The following is a 19,432-nucleotide window of genomic DNA, read 5'->3' on the forward strand; positions in this document are numbered from 1 at the left end:
GTTTTCTCTGTTTACCGTTTTACAGAGCCATGTTTCCATTTGAGCCCGCGCTAGGAGATGATGGTACCGGAGCCGCAAGCACACTGCGAACTCGCTGCAAATGCGGCGCGGATAATGCTGAAAAATATATATTTTTATGGAAAATGACAAAGTTGCAATCATAAACTTTTTTTTTTGACCATGCAAGGTGGGGGAACACCGTTCCCGCCCACTTTAACCCCTGCGTGTACAGCAGAAGAAGACAGTTGTGAAGTGAATTTTAGAAATGATAGGCATCTTTATGTGGGTATATTTCAGTTTCTGTTGCACATAATATGCATAGTTTTACTCCTCTTTCTCTTTGCTTTTATCTTCGGCTGATAAATGCTCACACATAACTAAGGTAAATTTGCACATGACAAATGCAGTTGGTACAACATATAAAATTGTTTAGGGAGGCCAACTCTAAAGGCCCACATCTAGACTATCCGATCTCCTTAGACTGTTCCAAATATGCGCAAAGCTAGAAAGAGTCAAGCAGAGTTGTTTTTTAACTTGTAGATCTACAGGCAGATCTTTGGGACGGTCTGATCTCAGCCTGAATCCACACATTGTGACTGCAAAGTAAATGCCAGCTTGTTTTGGCTTTTTCCTCCAATAAATATGAATTTTCAAGCTTTTAGCCACATTTTAAGAGGGCTTTGGGCTGTGAGTTCCATCTGGCAACATGGATTACGACATGAACTTTTCAGTAAGTAAGTGTTTCATTTGTCATTGTACGAGCGTACAACAAAATAGTGTTCAGGTGTTAGTCCTGAGCCGATGCAATGGAGCCACGCCAACACTGTGGGTCAATCTGACCCGCATGTTTTTAGAGGTCGGGGAAACCGTAGCACCCGGAGGAAACCTGGCTGCCTTCAGTTTCCTCTGATCCTCTGAAACGGTGCAGCGCCTTCTGGGTTTGTCCCTGTTTCAGAGCGTGGTGTCCTGTACTGTCAGCTCCTCCACCTCCTCCTTCCTCTTCCTCCTGTGCAGCTCCCTCCGCTCCAGCTACAGTCTTTCATAATCTTCTGGGCAGAGCTTATCTGTTTTATTCTCCAGTGAACATCCTTTAGCCAGGACAATAGAAAACTTTGTGTGGCTTAGCTGTGAGTCTTGCTGGGATACCTCCTCGTTTGTCTCTTTTTTGTTTCCTGTAGCTCCTCTTGTGACGCCTCCACTGTACTGCAGGTGTCGGGGCTCTTGGTGCCTCTTCAATGTCTCAGAAGAAGAAATGTGTAGGTCTCAAATGGGTCTGGCTGAGAAAGCTAGCTGTTTACTTTTAAAAAGCTGCTTTCTTCAGGACCATTATTGACTCTTTGCAATAAAAATAATCCTATCCCTACAAAAACACAGCAAAGATGTACAAGACAAAAAATGCAGCTGTAACGAGAGAGAGGGAGGTTGCTGCCTGTTTACACATCGCCTGTTTACACTTGCCCTTTCCTCAGACAGAGCTTGGTGATCTTTGGCCGAAAAAGGTTTGTGACTATACGTGCAATACTATTTAAAATAATTCATCTGATAAGAAAAAAAAAAAAAGGATTCAATTAAGTAAAAGGTTCTCCGTTACTTTGAACCTGTGGGGAGTGAGAACAAGGCATAGTGACAGGAGGGATTTGAAGAATGAGATAAAAGGAGAAACGGGAAATGGAGAGGTGTCAGCTGAGATGAAGGATCATGTGCCAGGTTTCAGAGAGTAATAGGTTTGAGACCTGTTACTACACGCAGTATATAGATGATGGACTTAGGTCAGACAATGCGGCATATGGAGGAGGCAGGACAAGCCGTTTAGTGTCCCGTAGAGAGACCCGAGTGACAGCAAAGGGGCAGACAGAACAGGTGGGAGCTACATGAGGTGCATAATATTATTTAGATTTGACCGCTATGGATCATTTCTCTACGTCATTATTTCTACAAAGGAGGGGCGCTGTGGGAAAAAGTCAAGTGCATTACATAGAAAATTCTACAGAAAAAAAACATGATTTGGTAATGCTTTATATTGTGGGGTGCTCATTAAGTATTAACAAGGTACTAGTTAGAATTAGTAATTAATAGGTCAGGAATAATATGCTTGTAAAGATATCAATAAGCTGTTCAATACTATTATCAACTACAGTGCTAACAGGCCATGAATAATGTACTTATGAATGGCTAACCCTAATCCTTGAATGTGATGGCAGTTTGACATGAATATAATTTTATGGAGGTGAAAAATGGGTTGTTGGTGGTAAGAGAAATTTCAGCTCTCCCTCTTGCTCTCTTGACTTTGGCCAAATCCCTGAATCATACTATACTTGGATGAACACAAATTATCACTCCCCTATCAGTTTTTTAATTGAACCTGAGAGGAGATCATAGCACTAAAATCACAGAGAGATCGGGATGAGGTGGGGGAGACGGCGATTAGATTTACCAGCAGTACAGGAGCCAGGTTTCAGGAGACATGACGGCGCAAAGGGAAAAGGAAGGACAAATCCGCCAGAGCGGGGTACAAACTACAGAATGATCAATGGAGAGGTGCTGGGAAGAGAGCGCGAGTGTCGGCCTGGGAAACAACAACGTGGATGATTGAGGTCTGTGTTGTAAATGGAGTCTGTGTCTATTATTGATGTTCGAACATTTGAGCTTTTGTGATACAGAACACTGAAACACATGCTCAACCTAAAATTCAATCCTTTTCAGTTCTTTTCCCCATGTTTTGGATATAGTTTTTGTGTGTCTTAAAGCATCTAGTCCGTAAGCTAAACGCTGTGAAGAGTGAGAGGTAGGCAAAGGTTTCTAATGATTGTTGCAGAATAGTTGCCAAAATGCAAATAATATGAAGACAAGGCAATGTTATTTAGCTTATACATACATCCATTGGTTTACAGTGCCCAAAAAAGTAAAAGTCAGAAAGTTTTTTGGGGGGATCTGGAACTCTGCATTGAACAATGAAAAAAAAGAAAGAATAACAAACTAAACACCCTCTGCCAGTATGACACCAATCTATAGATTTATTAGATTTGTTTAGCTTTGGTCACATTTAAATAATTTTGAGAACAACAACTTCTTTCTTTTTTTTATTGTTTTTATATATACCTATAGTCTTTCTTCTCTCTGCCCTCTCTTAATACAATCCATACAGCACCTCTCCCCTGCGGCGCTCTCCCTGTCGTGTCGTCCTCCCTGTCCCGTCCATAATGGATGAGGGCAGCACTCCCTGGACAGAAGTAGGTCTCATAAGGGGGTTTTGGGGGGTAGAGGTAGTAAAGGGTGCGAGCGGGACAGTGGCTGCGGGAGATACCAGTTGATGAATGGTCCAGAGAGGGGAGCAGGAGCGGGACGAGGGGAGGTGGGGTGGAGGTGATGGGGACGATCATTCTGGTTCCTCTGTTTCTTTATTGATTGAGACGGTTGTAACACAAGAGACTGTGGAGCATTACTTTTAATGTATACTCCCGTCTAAAATAATATGAAAAGACCAAAAGTATTGCAAAGTCTTTGTCACAATTTGCTAGTGAAAATTCAATATAATTAACAATATTAAATAATATATTGAATAATCATTATGGTCTGAAATTACTCTCTTCCCACTGGAACTACCTTTTTTTTTTCTGTGAATCATAACCAGTTGATGCTCTCAAAGTGATGACCATTAAACTGCATGCATATTCAGGCCCGTAGTCCGTAGATGCCACATCATCAAAAGATACATCAACACACCCTTTGCTTTTGTCAATTGTTAAAGAGCCTGAATAATTTGGTTTTGGTATTCCACTCGAAGACATGAAAGAATTGAGAGAACTCAGATCTCTGTCTCACTGGGGGTTATGTAGTTGGAAAATAAAGAAATCTATTGATGCAGGGCTTTTAGATCTGGCAAAATGTGTTCCTTGACCAGCAATTGATCAGACCCAAGCTTATTACAGTGTTTTGAAAGTGATGAAAACCCTTCAAGAAACATACCACTGCGAGCGCATAGTACTAGTGCAGCTATTTGCTGCCTGAGTCTCTCCCATCATTAACAACAACACTTGGCAAACACTCGTTGAGCTACAGGCCCCAGCTCCATTAGACATTTCACCATACATAATCCCATTAAAAGCGCTCGATTGTGGAGTGGAGCTGTTGGCAGACTGCAGCATTTCTCTGTTGAAAATCAGCCAAAGTCATTGTCATGGCGTGGGCTCCTCTGTGAGAGAGAATGAATAGACCTGATATGAGACTATGGGCCTTGAGAGGGGCTCAGAGCTGAGGGGACTGGGGCAGCATTGTGGGTTTTTGTCCATGTGTGAACTGTGTGACTTTATTAATGTCCACTTCATTCTCCACACATGGATTTGATGCGCTGGATTAATGGGTCAGTGGAAGTGCAAAGGAAAATAGGACATGCTTTTAACTAATCCAGAGTATGAAATATGTAACTCAGACTAATATGTTATGGTCGCCATTTTGAGGAGTATTTACTTTTCAAAAGATAGACCTTCAATGTATTAAATTAAATTTTTCGGCAAGGGAACTTTATTTATACCGTGCATTTCGTACACAAGGCAACTTAATGCGCCTTACAAAAGATTTGCGAAATACCAATCAGGTTAAGTTAAGGCAAAGCACATACATAAAAAACATCGAGACGTGGGAAATACACAGCACACAGGGTCACATGCAGATTTTTTTCTTGGGGACAGGAAGGATGACAGGAAAGATGACTGGCCATTGATCGGGGGGTGGGGTGGGGGGTATGTGTGTGCAGTTGTTTACAATCCTGAAAGTCATTGTTTTGCAAAATATGACCCTGCGAGCTCAGTTCGCATCTGGTTTAGCTCCGTGGCTTGGCCTTGAAGGGAAAGTGTTGACAGCGTAGGAGAGATAAGGTCCAGCCTCAAACCTTCTCTCTCAGGAGGAAGAGAATTATTCCAGTAATAGTTCACAAATGTATAATTCATTAGTTTTTACTTGATCTCAGCATTAGTTCAGTTCTTCAGCGGGTAGTTCCCCCACAGTTCATCCCTTTTCCTCCCAAAATATAGTCCACCTTTTATTCGTCACCCCAGCAAGCTGCCCAGTCAAATACAACAGTCCATCGTTGTGCTTAACAGGTAACAGTCTACAGTTTAGTTATTCATACTTAGTGCACTGTGTAATGCGAGATGACTGTGTCAGGACGGTCACTACAGGTAAAGTTAAAATGATTCTCAGTGATACTTATAGAATGAAACATACAACGCTGACCTCTGTGTATCCATGGGTAAAACTGTCAGGAATAATCAGTGCTGCCGTGGTTAAAGGCTGAAGATGCCTCTCAACTTTGAAATGCCAATGCCCTTGTTCACGATGACTGTATAGGCAGCAATTACTGCATGGAGATGAAGCCCGCTTTAGACAGAGAGGTGAAATCTGCCATTCATGATGATAGGAGGAAGTGTGTCAGCGGCAGTAGCAATAGCTGATTTGCATGATTCTTTTAAGTGAGGGTTCAAAAGGGAAAGCAGGGCCATTATTACAGAGGGGAAAGCATCTGTTTGTAATTAGGCCCTAAGCTTTTAAAGCTGTCTGCTCACTCCTCATTAAAGCCGCATGATCATGTTTTTACAATAATACAAGGATGTGTTTACACGAGGCTCGCTGCTGCAGATACACTGTAAGCCGCTTTGACGTTATGGGCCTTCATGAGCACATTTCCTGTATGGTACATTAAATGCTGCCTAACGTTGTGCATAAAATGTCATCCTCAATTTTTTTCAGATAGGAAGGACAACTGGCAACGTTCTAGATTTTGTCATAATTTCAGCTATTGAAAAAGAACTAAAAACTAACTGTGCAGCAGAAAAATATTACATACTGTGTTCTCCTTAATACATATGTTGTCCTTTTCTGACATTCACTATACTCAGGTCTGTGTCTTGACATTATGAAGAGATTAAATGCATTTCTGAAAAGGACTTATGTGAACCGGAGTTGGATGTCCATCTTTCTTCGACCTTTTTTGATTTGCTTTTTTTTTTCTTTTTCTTTTTTTCTTGGTTTGTTTGGAACTAATGCAAAACGTAAACAAATTAGCAATGGCGGAGAATTGCGCTTCTTGTTGGTGGGGTGCTGACATATGAAATCCTAATATGAGGATGGATGTATGGATGGATGAACACAACTTAAAAGCCTGGCTCCAAAGAATATTATTGTTTCTAAAGATTTAGTTTCCTCCTACATCATAAACCACGCTGGTTTTGGTTCTGTAGATTTTTCAAGTTTGAGCTTAGGCCTTTGATTGACAAGTCCTGGAGAACTGTGGAAGCCAGTTGCCTCCTCTGCCCGTCCCAGAACATGCTCTGTAAGAGGAGCTTGATCCGCCAACATTTTCTCGACTTTTTCACGACTTTAGGTGACAATGTAATGTTGGCGGAGGAGTGAGGAATAACCATCTATTTTGAATATGTCTTGTTAAATGATCCACCTTTTATCTGTTTTGTTAACGGTATATTGTAATGATTTGCTTTTGTTCCAGCTGCGTCCAGGTGAGGCCTTTGCCGTATACCACACCAGTCCCACGCTGTCCTCCCTGTCCAAACCAGTGGTGCTGTGGACACAACAAGACGTCTGCAAATGGCTCAAGAAACACTGTCCCCACAACTACCTGACATACGTAGAGGCATTCTCTCATCATGCCATCACAGGTACAACACAATCCACTGTGTCTGCTACAAGGTTATAGTAATGCTTTCTAATAATAACAACAACAACAAGTGAAAGAAAGAGAGAGAGACAGTGAGGGAAAAGGGTGTTTGAGCATAGGGACTGTCAAAGGAATCAGATCCCAATTAGATTTTGTTGTCTTATCACCCAGCCCTACCTGTATGTGTTTAAATCTTTACAAGGACTGAATCTTGTTTGTTTTTCGTCGCAATTAGATTATTTCCCAACAGTTTTCAACCGTAGAATCACCTTGAATTGCTTCCTGAATGCTATTGTTTGTGGATTGAGCTCTTTGCAAGCAGTCGCCACAAAAGCCACACATCTTGCTGACTTTATTTTTAGGTTTACAGTCACAAAGATTAGCCCTTTCAGCTGGAAACAGGTTTACACTCAAATCTCCAAAGAAGATTCAAAAGGCATTCATGTGCGCTAACTCAAGCAGCGCGGCTTATTTTGGGAGAAGAAAAGAAACGTCCACGCCATGTTAATAGTTCATTCTCTCTCGCAGCCACCAAATGTTGCTTATGCTCTACCCCCACAAGCAGATGAAGGGAAACTGAGCTATTATACAAATGGCGGAATCTGCAGCCTTGACCAAACGGACGAGACAGCAGCGCCTTTTTATTTGCGACTTGTGGAGAACAGATTGTCGCTCAGAGCAAAAGGGTCAGTCAGCGCACACAAAACACACAGATGCACAACCCACTCAACCGCTACACTGTGTCTGCTCTCATACATCAGAAAACTTATGGCGTTTTATTTTCGAGCATAATCACAAAACTGTTATTTAGTAGCAACAACAGGACGGGAGATGATATAGCTGAGCTGCAAAGAACAGATTCATTATTTGATTTCTGGTATGGTATCGCTTACATAGATCACCAGGACATGCAAGCAGGAAACACAAAAAAACACTCCCCTTGGTTCATTCAGTGGTACCTGTGTGCTCCCTGCCTCAAGGTTGTTGCAGTTTATTTACAAAGCAATTGAAACCGCTATTTGTAAGTAAAAAAGACAATGTTGCGTTCAAAATAAGCCTTCGGTTTTCACAAAACTATACACATTTGTCTGCAAAATAAAGCTTTTCCCATCAAATAATGTTCAGTTTCCCCTTTTTTTCCCCCCCAAACCTGAAATAGTTCCAAGTACCCTCTACTAGGTCCTCGAGCTGATAATGCTAACCAAATGAATGTGTATTTTCTTTGGTTAAACCTATGCTACATTACTCAATATTAGGGCAGGGCGATATGGCCTAAAATCTCTATCACGATATAAAAACAAAATATCACAATAACAATATATTTGACGATATAATTGACAGCGGACAAAATACTTCAAAACCCCAGCCTTTACGCCTATTACGCCTATTACGCCTATTACGCCTATTACGCCTATTACACCTATTACGCCTATTACGCCTATTACGCCACAAGTATAACATTAGCTGCAGTCTCCGTCTGGGCCTGGTCGTTAAGTGCACATTATATATGATAAATTATATAATGTTGCATAAATAAATTACAACAATATTAAATAAAAACTATACTGGTATAATGATATGCGATAAAATATGTCCCACCCTTACTTAATATGAATTACTTATTTATATTACTAATGATAATAAGATTGCTTTGGTTTTATACAGCCCTTTTCTGCCCTGAGGTAGACTGATGAAAGCGAGGCTGCTAATCTGCACCATCGGCCTCTCGCACCAACACCAGCCACACTCGCTCACACACACACACAACATTCATTCACGGTGGTTGAAGTGACTAGCCCAAGGACACAATGACAGTCTGCACCCGTGGGAGACGAGATGTGGTAGTCATTTTCTACATCTTGCTTATCTTATCAGCCCTCTGTTGTTTATTACCTGTGGATTACATTGAACCGAAATGTGTTATTCTACACATCACAAAACGCGAGACAAAACAGCATTGTCTTTTATCAGCCGGCAGCATCTCATACAGTGTCGTCCTGATGTCAGATGGCTTTCTGTTTAGCCGCTGTAATTAGCTTTGGTGTTTCTATTGCAAATGTTTGATGAATGTGCAGTGCTTTTGTCCCGATTCATTTCAAAGGAACTATTCAAAAGCCCCACCTTTATTAATACAGAGAGACAGGCGCAGTTCTTCATCTTGGCCAAGTGACCCAGACGTAATAGTAGCTTTCAAACAGTGTCCCAATAAATGCACCATAATAGCGGCAGCACACTCACTGCCCTGGGATATTAATCTATGCGCTGATGGGTGTCTCTTTAGTGGCATTTTGAGGGCAGCCTAATTACACTAGCAGCCTATTTCTGTTATAATGGTACAAAATACTTGGTGGTGATTCATTAATAGGTAATGTCTTTTGTGCTTGTTCCATGTGTTTATTGTCGATGGCTGGCTATATAGGGCACTGGTCAGCAAGTCATGGAGCAGGAGGTCTGTAAAGTCAGTCCTGGGAGGTTGAAGGAAGACTCAGTATAACTCTTTGTTTGAGGTTGAGTTGGAATTTAAGAAAAAATATGATCTTTGATTGCGGTCTTGAGTATTGCGATAAAAAATACTTATTATATTTTACTAAGCCATATCAACACCGTATGTTCAACTACATTTTAATCTAAATGTGTCAAAACAAAAATAGGTAACGCTTTATAATAAAAGTTCATGAATTCATCATGACTTCATGAATTAACTAGTTATGAATTCATGTAAGGTCATGATGCTTCATGATGAAACACTCATGAATTCACACTAATAACACATTAATGATAATGATTAATTCATCATGATCACGAGGAATTCTTTGTTATCATGACTTTATTTTGAATGTACCCCTTAAAATGAAGCGTTGCATCCTCGATAACCTTTTTCTTTTTTTATAGATACAGAACCTGTTTTAGGAGAGCAATTAAACACACAGAAGCAAGCTTAAATCAACATTCAAGACTTTTTTATTCATTTTTTTAGATAAAGAAAACATAAAGATTTTAAACACAAATGTAGTATATTGTAGGCATAAAGCACAAATACAGTATATTGTAGGCGTACAGCTGCATGCTCAACCAGCATAATAACAATAATTCATTGGATTTATATTGCGCTTTTCTGAACACTCAAAGACGCTTCACATTGCATTATTCATTCATTCATTCATGCCCTGGGAGACTGACAGAAGCTGCCAATTTGCACCATCGGTCCTTCCGACCACCACCACACATTCACTCTTACACTACATTCTCACAGGCAAGATGGGTGAAGTGTCTTGCCCAGGGATACAACAACAGTGTGCACACTTGGGAACCTTGATTTGATTTGTTTCTTCTGCTCAAGAATTCCTCATGATCATGATAAATTAAGCATTCTCAGTAATGAGTTTATTGCCTGAATTAATGGTGTGAATTCATGAGTGTTTCATCTTGAAGCATCATGAACTCACATGATTTCATAATTAATTAATTCATGAAGTCATGATGAATTCATGCATAAATTCATATACCCTTATTATAAAGCGTTACCCAAAAGGATAAAATTAGGAGCAAAATATGGCTAAATCAGAGAGTTACCATGCCTTTTGTAACTCTCACACAAAGGGATCTAAATTGTGGCTTCTTGCAAAAGGGATTATGTCACCTAATAAGATTACAATTATTTGTATATAGTGTGTCGCCCCAAGACTGAATGTTGGCTTATTATCACACCCCGCTGATCATTTTTCTGTGACAATATTGTAATTTTAATCAATTAATACTAGCCACATGTGCTAAATTGTTTCTATGTTTTATCAATGGAAGAATGCAGTGAACCTGCTGCTTAAAGACAAACAAATAAAGCAGCTGTTTCTATAATTTGTCTACAATCTGTCTTGAGTTGACAATGTCACTATTTGTCGACGGATCAAGATTAAAAGCATAAAAGCTTAAAATCCACAAGTATGTACTGTATACTTGGCACTCCATATATATACAGTATATATATATAGGAGTGTGACATAAATTTACATTAGCCATTCTGCTGCGGGACTTTAGCCGTCTTGGTCAAAACTGTGCCCAGCAAGATCCAAACTGCTGGGAGCTGTCTAGATTATGAATATGAAATTTGACATAGAGCTATCAGTGTCTCCTCCAGATGTCGTCTCACAGATTGTGTCCACAGCTGCATGCATTTACACACTTTAAATCATGTTCCCTTTTGGTATAGGTCTTCTAAAGAGATGATAGGAGACATAAGAAGGAAAAACATGCTGACAGTAGGATGAGAATGAAGCGCGGGCAAATAGTGCAGTCAGTGACTAGAGCGTTTAACCTTGACCCTTTACACAAAGTGAGGAAAGATTAACAACAAAAAACAATACTCACAACCATAACCAAGCAATGCCTAGTGAAATCCTGGTAAAGACACGCATACAAAACAGAAACGCAATATGGATCTGAAACAATTTGTGAAAGATTTCTTACCACGCGTGTGAGAAACACTTGAAGGAGAAATGTCTTAATGTCTCATCTAAATGTTGTTCTTTATAGGGAGTCCATCACCTTCCCTTTTCCTTGAATAGCTTTTTACACTATTTTACTTGTCATTACGGGGCAAGAAGGAACAAAAAAGGTTCCCATTTGCCTGGAGACATGGCTAATAAGCAATTTATTTGGAGTCTAAATTGAGTGAAGCAGTCCCCTTTGTTTTCAGTGTCTTTTCTCTCCCTTTGACATAACTGCCTTGCCTACTATCTGCAGGCAATTATTAAGAGCCGTATTAAAGTCGGTCTATGGGGAATTGATTTGAGCTCTATTCATCTGCTTTGTCTCAGTTGTACAGACGCACACCAACCAAGGACAATGTTTCTGGGGCGTGATGGTCGAGCCGTTGTATAGATAGTAAATTGTGGGAAAATTGAGCAACGGAACGTCAGAGAGAGAAAAGAAATGCTGCTGCAGATGTTTATCCCAGAAACTCTGAGTCAAAGAGAGGATACAGTTGGCAGACAACCATTTCCACTAAAGTTCAGAATCTCATGAGAGTGTGCCCCGATAGTTGATAAAGCTGCACATGTACACACTGGACAGTTCCAGGCTCAGAGCTGTGGGTTTGACTCCTGGCTCCAACAGTTTGCTGTGTGTCAGTTCTTACCCTGTTTCATGCAGCTCTGTCCTGTCCAATAAAGAGGCGCATTGAGTTGCCTTGTGTATAAATAAAGTTGCCTTGCCTTGCCTAAAGCCTACGGGCCAAAAATACTTAAAAATAAATATAACACAGCATTCGCATTCATAATGGGATAGATACAGACGGTGTCGCTGGAATCGCACATATATGGTTATGTTTGAAATAGTTAAGGGGGAAAACAAAGAAGAGAAAAATCTACTGATATAGTTTTCTACCTAGTGAAGATACAAAGACATGGAGAGGAGCAAAGTGGTTCAATAGCCCATAATTACATAAACAACGGAGAATGCTAACATGTTACTCTTCATGTTACCCTCAGGCTACATGCTAATGCTAGCAAACGCTAGCTACAATTGCCGTTTTTATGCTTCTACTGAACAATCTGCTAAAAGTCTTGAAATGTCGCTAGTTTGTTTCTGTCTATATAGAACATAGCTTTGTTTTACTGAATATAATTTTGCCTTTTATCAACTAAAAAGTCTTATATCGAAAATTATAGGTTAATTTCTGTGACGTTATTCCCAGTCTGTTCATCTTCCCGCTGAACACGAAGCCGCAATCATTTACAAATAACTTCTTGTGTTTTCACAACTGCCTCTTTGAATGAAAGTACATTTTTTTGAACCTATTATTTGTGCCTTGAGAACAATTCAAACAGATTGCTATCCACAATGTTTGATCAGTCGCAGCTCGAAAAGTCAGCTGTGTGCGCTATCAGTGAATTTTAAAAGATCACTGTGAAACATTTTCCTCTGTGCATACACAACATAAATGCATGAACACACTATCCTAACTAGCTTTGACAGCGTACTTTCGTTTTCCGAACTTTTAATATGCAGGACCCATTTTCCCTTTGTTCATCGCATTATTAAATCTCTCACGTTTGCCTCTTACTTTTCCATTACAGCTTCAATGTAGAGATTGTCTTATTGAATATTTATGTGTGCATGTCCTTTCTGTGTCACTGTGCTTCTTTGTTACATTTATAGTGCTTTTGGAAACATCATCATCATCCAGGAGCCCTTCTCTTGGTCAGGATAGTTCTTAGGTGGTGTGTTTATGTGGAGGTTTGCATGGTGCCGTCATGTATGTTAATATTATGATAATGCATGTGTGGTTGTGATTTACATTTTGGAGTCTAAATGACCTGTAACAGTCTTCTCATCGCACATAGACCACTGAATGATAAAATGATTTGCAGGGAGGAAATGTAGACTGAAGAGAATAATATGGACTTGTATGAGTAATGAGTATAATTATGAGACGGGCGGGCACTGCGCAGGTATGATGGATTCTTCTCGTGCCTGCCCCGGTGAAGGACACTGGTCTCACGCCTGTGGTAATGTGCGTCTCTTGACTGGTGTTGTTGAGCTCTCCCTGGATGTTAATGCTGTTTTCTGTGGGTAATGGCATGTTAAATGTAAGAGTCCCCAGGGTTAACTGCTAAAAATCTGTAGTAAAATGCACCCATAGAAAAAAAATTGACTGCATCGGGCCAATACAAATGAGGCAGTGAGACGAGGGATCCTTGTGCTGTGATTTGCTGAGAGGCAGAGGACGTTAGAAAATGTTTTGGCTCGCAGAACGCAAGCATTACATGACCTTAACGGGTGCTTTGGTTTGGAGAACGAATGGAAAGCACAATCAAACGTAGGTTTTGCCAGATCCATTTGTATTCTGTTTTGTAGGTACAAATTGTAAATCATTTATCAGTGCGGGACATGACTTACATTGCATTTTGCATAGTAAGTAAATCATCTCCGCAATGTATATGTCCATCCTAATTGACGCTGACAGTTCAACACAGTCATTGAGTTGTTCTCTTTAAGAAACACCATGTTGAATTGCTGCCTGATATCCAATCATTCATCCAATCTTTATTTCTTTGCTTCTAACACGGCCAAAAACGTCCTAATTTTTCATGTTGAATTCCAAATAGCCCTTATAGTGACACTGAAGAATAGGTGTCACTATTGCAGCATTGCAGCTTAACAAAAGACAAACGCTTAACAGATTTTGTCTTTTGCAGGGCGGGCGTTGCTTCGATTAAATGGAGAGAAGTTGGAAAGAATGGGGATTGTTCAGGAGACCCTCAGACAGGAAGTTCTACAGCAAGTCCTACAGCTGCAAGTCCGAGAAGAAGTCCGCAACCTCCAGCTTCTTAGCAGAAGTAAGTAACCAAGTCTGTGTAACCAATATGGATTACCAACCAATGAAAGCTTTGGGCATGGGAAGCAAAGGTGCCATGCTAACCACACATACAGCCGCAAATACGTACTAATATCAACTTCTTCTTTTTTTTCACATAAAAAGTTGAATAATGCACCTCAACTCAACATGTCCCCTCCTGGAACCGCCACCTTAACATGGTGGAGGGGTTTGAGCGCCCGAATGATTTTGGGGGCTCTGTTGTCGGGGACTTCGTGCCCCTGGTAGGGTCTCCCATGGCAAAAAGGTCCTATAGGTGACAGGTCAGAGAAAGAGTGGTTCAGAAGCCCCTTATGAGAGACCAACAGGCCCGACTTCAATCGTGAGGCCGTCCTTCCGTGGACCCACCACCTGCAGGAGGAGCCATAATGGGCTGGTGCAATGTGATTTGGAGCTGCCCCCATGACCCAGCAGCGGAAAAGTGGAGAAAGTGGATTGGATGGATGGAACTCAACATGTTTGAATTGTGTAACAGAAGCAGAAAGACGCGACTAGACCCAAGTCGCAGTAACATAATGCAGCAGTGTGGCGTCAGCTGTTTGACAGACTTGTGTAGTGTGTCCTCTCACCATTCTCACTCATTATGTATAAACCCCCAGTCTGTCTATAATCATGCTAAATCGTGTATAGCGTAGGCTGTGCTCAGCTTTAAGTGCAAAACACGTAGCTCTCAGACAGAAACGCGAAGTCTAAATTGTTCTGAATGTGTCTGGGACCACGCTGCCTGCTGGGCCAGACATGGGCAGGTACTTTGTTTGTGTGCCATTGTATAAGACTGTATTGATGTGAACTGTTGATTTGTGGGCCCTGCCTCTTTTTATTGTCAACCATCAACTGACCATAATAACATTTAGTACTCAAGCACAAAGTAAGTTAAATGACTCGAAACATTTGAAGCGTTAAGCTAAATTTACAGCTAGTACTGGAGAAACACTATTGACAACACTAATTTAGTTATGTATTAATTATCTTTATTTGTTTCAGTTATGCAAATGGCCACTTTTTTGCTAGTGTCTCTCGACTATGCATACTGTTCACGTTATACACTTGTCAAAAACAAAAGAATAAACAGTATCTTCGTTATTATCTGAGTGATTCTCAAACATAAGGGCCCTGCAGATGATTGTGCGCTCGGCCCGAGGCTGTTGTTCGTGTTTCTAGAAGGACAGAGGGCTCTTGTTCAATCACTGCTCACATTCAAACAGAAAATGAAGTGATTTTCTTTGGCAGACAGACTGATTAATGCTTCAAGAAATGTGATTGATAGAAATTGCACAAATAGGTTTTTCATCTGTTCTTACCCATCTTTGGAGTATCTACCTCGGGTTTTCGGATTTTGGAAATAAAGGGTGTTTTGAACTGTGAAGTGTGAACATCAGAGGTGGCAGAAGTATGAGCAGCAATGCTGTTACTTCAAAATAATATGATCTAACTCTGCGTTTTCTGTGCATCAAATACATTGGGTTTTCCAAGTCAGATCAAAGTCACTTAGTTTTCTCGAGAACAGTTTGTTTGTCATTGGTTTACCAAACTCTCAACACAATTATTTCATGATTTATTTATTAAAAAAAAAAATTACCACTAAAGAAAAGGCAAAACACTTCATGAATAGAAATGAAATGCAGGAAGCCAATCTGTTTTGCATGTTTATTTATTAGCCTATTTCTAGAACAATTCCATTAACTTGCTCTCACCTTTAGCAATAACAGTAACATTCTGCCAAGCTGGTGTTTAGTGTGAGATAAACTTGGAACGAACCACCAAGTTGGAACACAATTGAGCGGTGAGATATAAATATTTAATTGCTGTAGGACACTTTGTCTATTATTATGTTAAAAGCGCCATGCAAATGTAATTTAGCAGTTGAGTGGGCGCTGACTCGGTGCTGGGAGGGCAGGTTAATTGGCTGTCTCTCACCACAGGTTCAGAGGGTTTTAGGGCATTGGGAGGTGAGGGGAGAAGGCTGGTTTAACACTGACAATGAATGTGAAGTGAAGGCTGGAGGTCAAAGCAGAGAGCTTGGTACATAGTAAAAAAAAGAAGTTTAAATCAACATAACTCCAATTAATATCATGATAACACATGCAATCTATGCAGGTCTTTTGTTGCGTATATCATGGCGTAACATTGTCTGCAGTACTTATGGGTATTAACACATTGAGTGTCACGCTGTTGAGTGCCAACAATCCAGACCATTTTTCATGATATGTTTGAAAGGTGAGACTGTTTTACCATTTAATTCTACGTGCCTCGGTTCCTGAGAAATAAAACAGCCTGGTTCTCGGATTGAAGACTTTAACAGGATGTTTCTCAGCCGTCCTTGGACCGATTTTAACCATTTAAAAACTCAGAGAAACATTAAAACTGACCAGTAAGTATCATAAGCTCGTGTCACATATTAGACATTTGAGCCAAAGCGTACATAAAAGGTCTAAATAGGCGTTTACAAAAAACATACTGAACTCCATATGAAACCATACACACTACACAGTAGGGATGGTCCACACGTCTGACCCCACTCTCTACTCCGATTTATAAATGTCTTCGAGTTTATGCTTGAAAAGGACCCAGTTGGATTTCCCTTCAGCTCTGAGTATAGAGATGCAGGCTTTAGTGCTTAACTTGCATGCATCTCCACTTCTGCCCTCATAAGCTCTGCAGTACTTTCTGTTCTTTCGATTCTCCTGATACATGTGCAATTTAAGCGCCTCGCCTCAGACTCCACGTTGGCTGTTAAAGATGATTTATCCACCAAAGATCTGACAAAAATTAAATATTGATTTCACAATAACTTTTTTAGAAGAGGCTGAAAGAATTCTGATCTCGGATGATCCTGACACAATGTGACATGTCAGGCTTCGTTTATTTGTTTAAAGCTCGAGTGAGGTGATTGTACTTTTCACACCCTCCACACAGAAGTGAATAATTTAATGGCGAATTGTGTTGCGCTTATCAAAACACATTCATTCACTCATTTATTTCACCCTTGGACAACCACCATTCCCACAATCACGGAGAGGCATTGTGGGCGAAGCGTCTTTATAATGAATACAATGTTATGCATTGTCTGCCAAGCAAAGTGCACAAATTATAATCTAAACTAAACCCATTCTGAATGAGGACTAATCAGGACTAACCAGAACAAAATTAGCAAACTAAAATAGATAAATACAAGCCATACTGCTGTGACAAAGGAGTGAAATGTGGCTATTGTTGTCGTCATTTTTCCTCTTCAATGTTTGTGTGAATATCTCACAGTGCACTTTGAGCTACTTGCACTTTTTTTCCAATGTGTGTGTGTGTTTCTTTTGTAATAAACTGAATCTGAATCTGTAAATCTGGTTGGTTGTCTGTGGGGCAGTATGCTGTGTTGGCACTGTACGACTAATCATTGTTGATCTGAGCCAGATTCTCTTGCCTTTTCATAATAACATTTCACACTCGGCACAATATCACATTAGTTTTGTTTCAGCCAGATTGTGTAAAATTGTATTCTTCACACAATCATTTCGAATACAGTCACTCGCACAATCTGTGCGGAGAATGAGACTGCTGTTACTTTGTCGATGCGTTTTGAGAAATCATTTCTTCAGGTAACCCATGAAAGTGCACGAACAAGAGATGTGACCACACTGTTGAAATAATGGGACTCATTTATCATTGGCACAGATTTACAAATTGTGTTTGACCACGTGTTAATTGAGGAAGCAGCACAAGGAGATGAAGTAAGCTTTGCCGCTCAATTTTTCAAACTTTTCTTTTCATTTTCAATATATGACTCTCAATAACTTAACTTACGATCTATAATCAACAACAGCATATGGTCTACTCTAGGTGGGAATAAAACAGCCTTCACAGGCACCTAAACTACACCTGTATATTTCTCAAACATTCATATACATTGAAAAATACAAGCAAACTATTTGTCAAGCCTGCCTCTTCACGTCTATCTCTCGATCTCTCTTTGAAAAGTAAAAGCAGGTGGATTCCCTGACAGCCATTCATCAGGCATACCCATAAATGAGGCCCACCTATACCAGGCTGTTGGCATTTTAGTTTTAAACCCACGTCTCCCGATAGAAGACGCTCCAGCTGTCTCCTAGCTGTAACCTAAGACAGATTTCAAATGACAATAGACAACCTGCACTACACATAGGCAATTGATATGAGGCTTGCACACTCTTAACAGTTGTGATTCCCTCTTGTGTTATCCCGAGTGGAGTGGCCTCGACGCAGTGTACGGACGGGAATGAGAATGAAGCATCTCATCTTAGCATGCTTCCCGATTTTCCACCGTCTGTCATGCTTAGAGCGTTATTCCCTTTGTAATTCAGGGTACAGTGCATTTGAGAGCCAGAAGAGACAGCCCCAAGTGCCTCTGTGAAAAGAACACGCACACATTTCAGGGTCTAAACCGAGAAGTCCAGTCCCCAAGGTGGTCACGCTTTTTTTCCTTTCCTTTTTTTTCACGCTTTACACTACAGGTTTAAAGTCATGCACCGTGTCGCCTAGTCACTGTTAATTAGCATCGAGAGCAGATGGGAGCATGCAAACATGTTTTGATGAAAAATGTATGTGTTCAGAAGGAAGAAAAGGGAGAGTTTGTAAAGATATACCAACATCCACAGGCAGGAGAAGTACATACCCCCCACTGGATCGCCGCGCTCTCTCAAAGCTGTCCAGATGTTGCTGCTTCAGTCACTGTACGCTTTGGGCAAAGACAAAATCCCTTCATTCAATTCAGTCAGGCTGCATGTGTTATGTTTTACACTGAAAGAAACTGTGGAAAAAATACAATATACGGTACAATTTTATATCTTCATGCATTTTATACTTATCACTCAAGTGTCCTTTCTATTTGTTTTTTTACTCCCCTCTCTTACTGCAGCCTCTTTTGGAAACTTCTCATAGCTGTGCTCAGTCATCTTGTCCCATCCACATCTCGACAGAGGAGCTCTGAGACACTGCTGTTCCAGAGCAGGAGAGAACTGAGAGCTCACAGAGGATCAGATGAGAGTTTGGCCTCCAACACATCCAGTCTGCAGGATCCTCATCCACCTCAGACAAGACTGTTTATAGAGGCTCACTGTAGCTCATTGTATTAGGTAAAGAAAATAATTAATAATATTAATAACCTCAATATGTCTTTTAATATATATTTTTGACGTTCGTTATGTTTTGTTTTTTGTGGCATTTGCACAATATACATCAACGTCATCCAGTTTCACATCGAAATATTGTACAAAAACTGTTGTAATTGGAAGAAAACGGTGCTACATGTTGAGGAAAAATCCTTTACTCTACTGTAGCTGTAATTTTCTTTCCATCCTGGATCTCCATGTTTTTTTTTCCTAAAAAGTGAGTTTACTTCATGTAAAACATTATTG

At 40.4% G+C, this 19,432-nt stretch overlaps 1 protein-coding gene across 1 annotated transcript in view; it reads left to right on the forward strand.

Moving 5' to 3' along the window:
- LOC306964569 (sterile alpha motif domain-containing protein 10-like) overlaps positions 1 to 19,432 on the forward strand; it is a 47,409-nt gene extending 27,977 nt beyond the window's left edge. The window contains exons 3-5 of the mRNA XM_079558634.1: positions 6,503 to 6,671; positions 13,867 to 14,007; positions 18,934 to 19,432. Of these exons, the coding sequence (XP_079414760.1) occupies positions 6,503 to 6,671; positions 13,867 to 14,007; positions 18,934 to 18,956 (333 nt within the window). The 3' untranslated portion in view covers positions 18,957 to 19,432. The remainder of the gene's footprint in view (positions 1 to 6,502; positions 6,672 to 13,866; positions 14,008 to 18,933) is intronic.

The sequence above is a fragment of the Gobius niger genome (genome assembly GCF_951799975.1).
Source record: "Gobius niger genome assembly, chromosome: 6".
Taxonomy (NCBI): domain Eukaryota; kingdom Metazoa; phylum Chordata; class Actinopteri; order Gobiiformes; family Gobiidae; genus Gobius; species Gobius niger.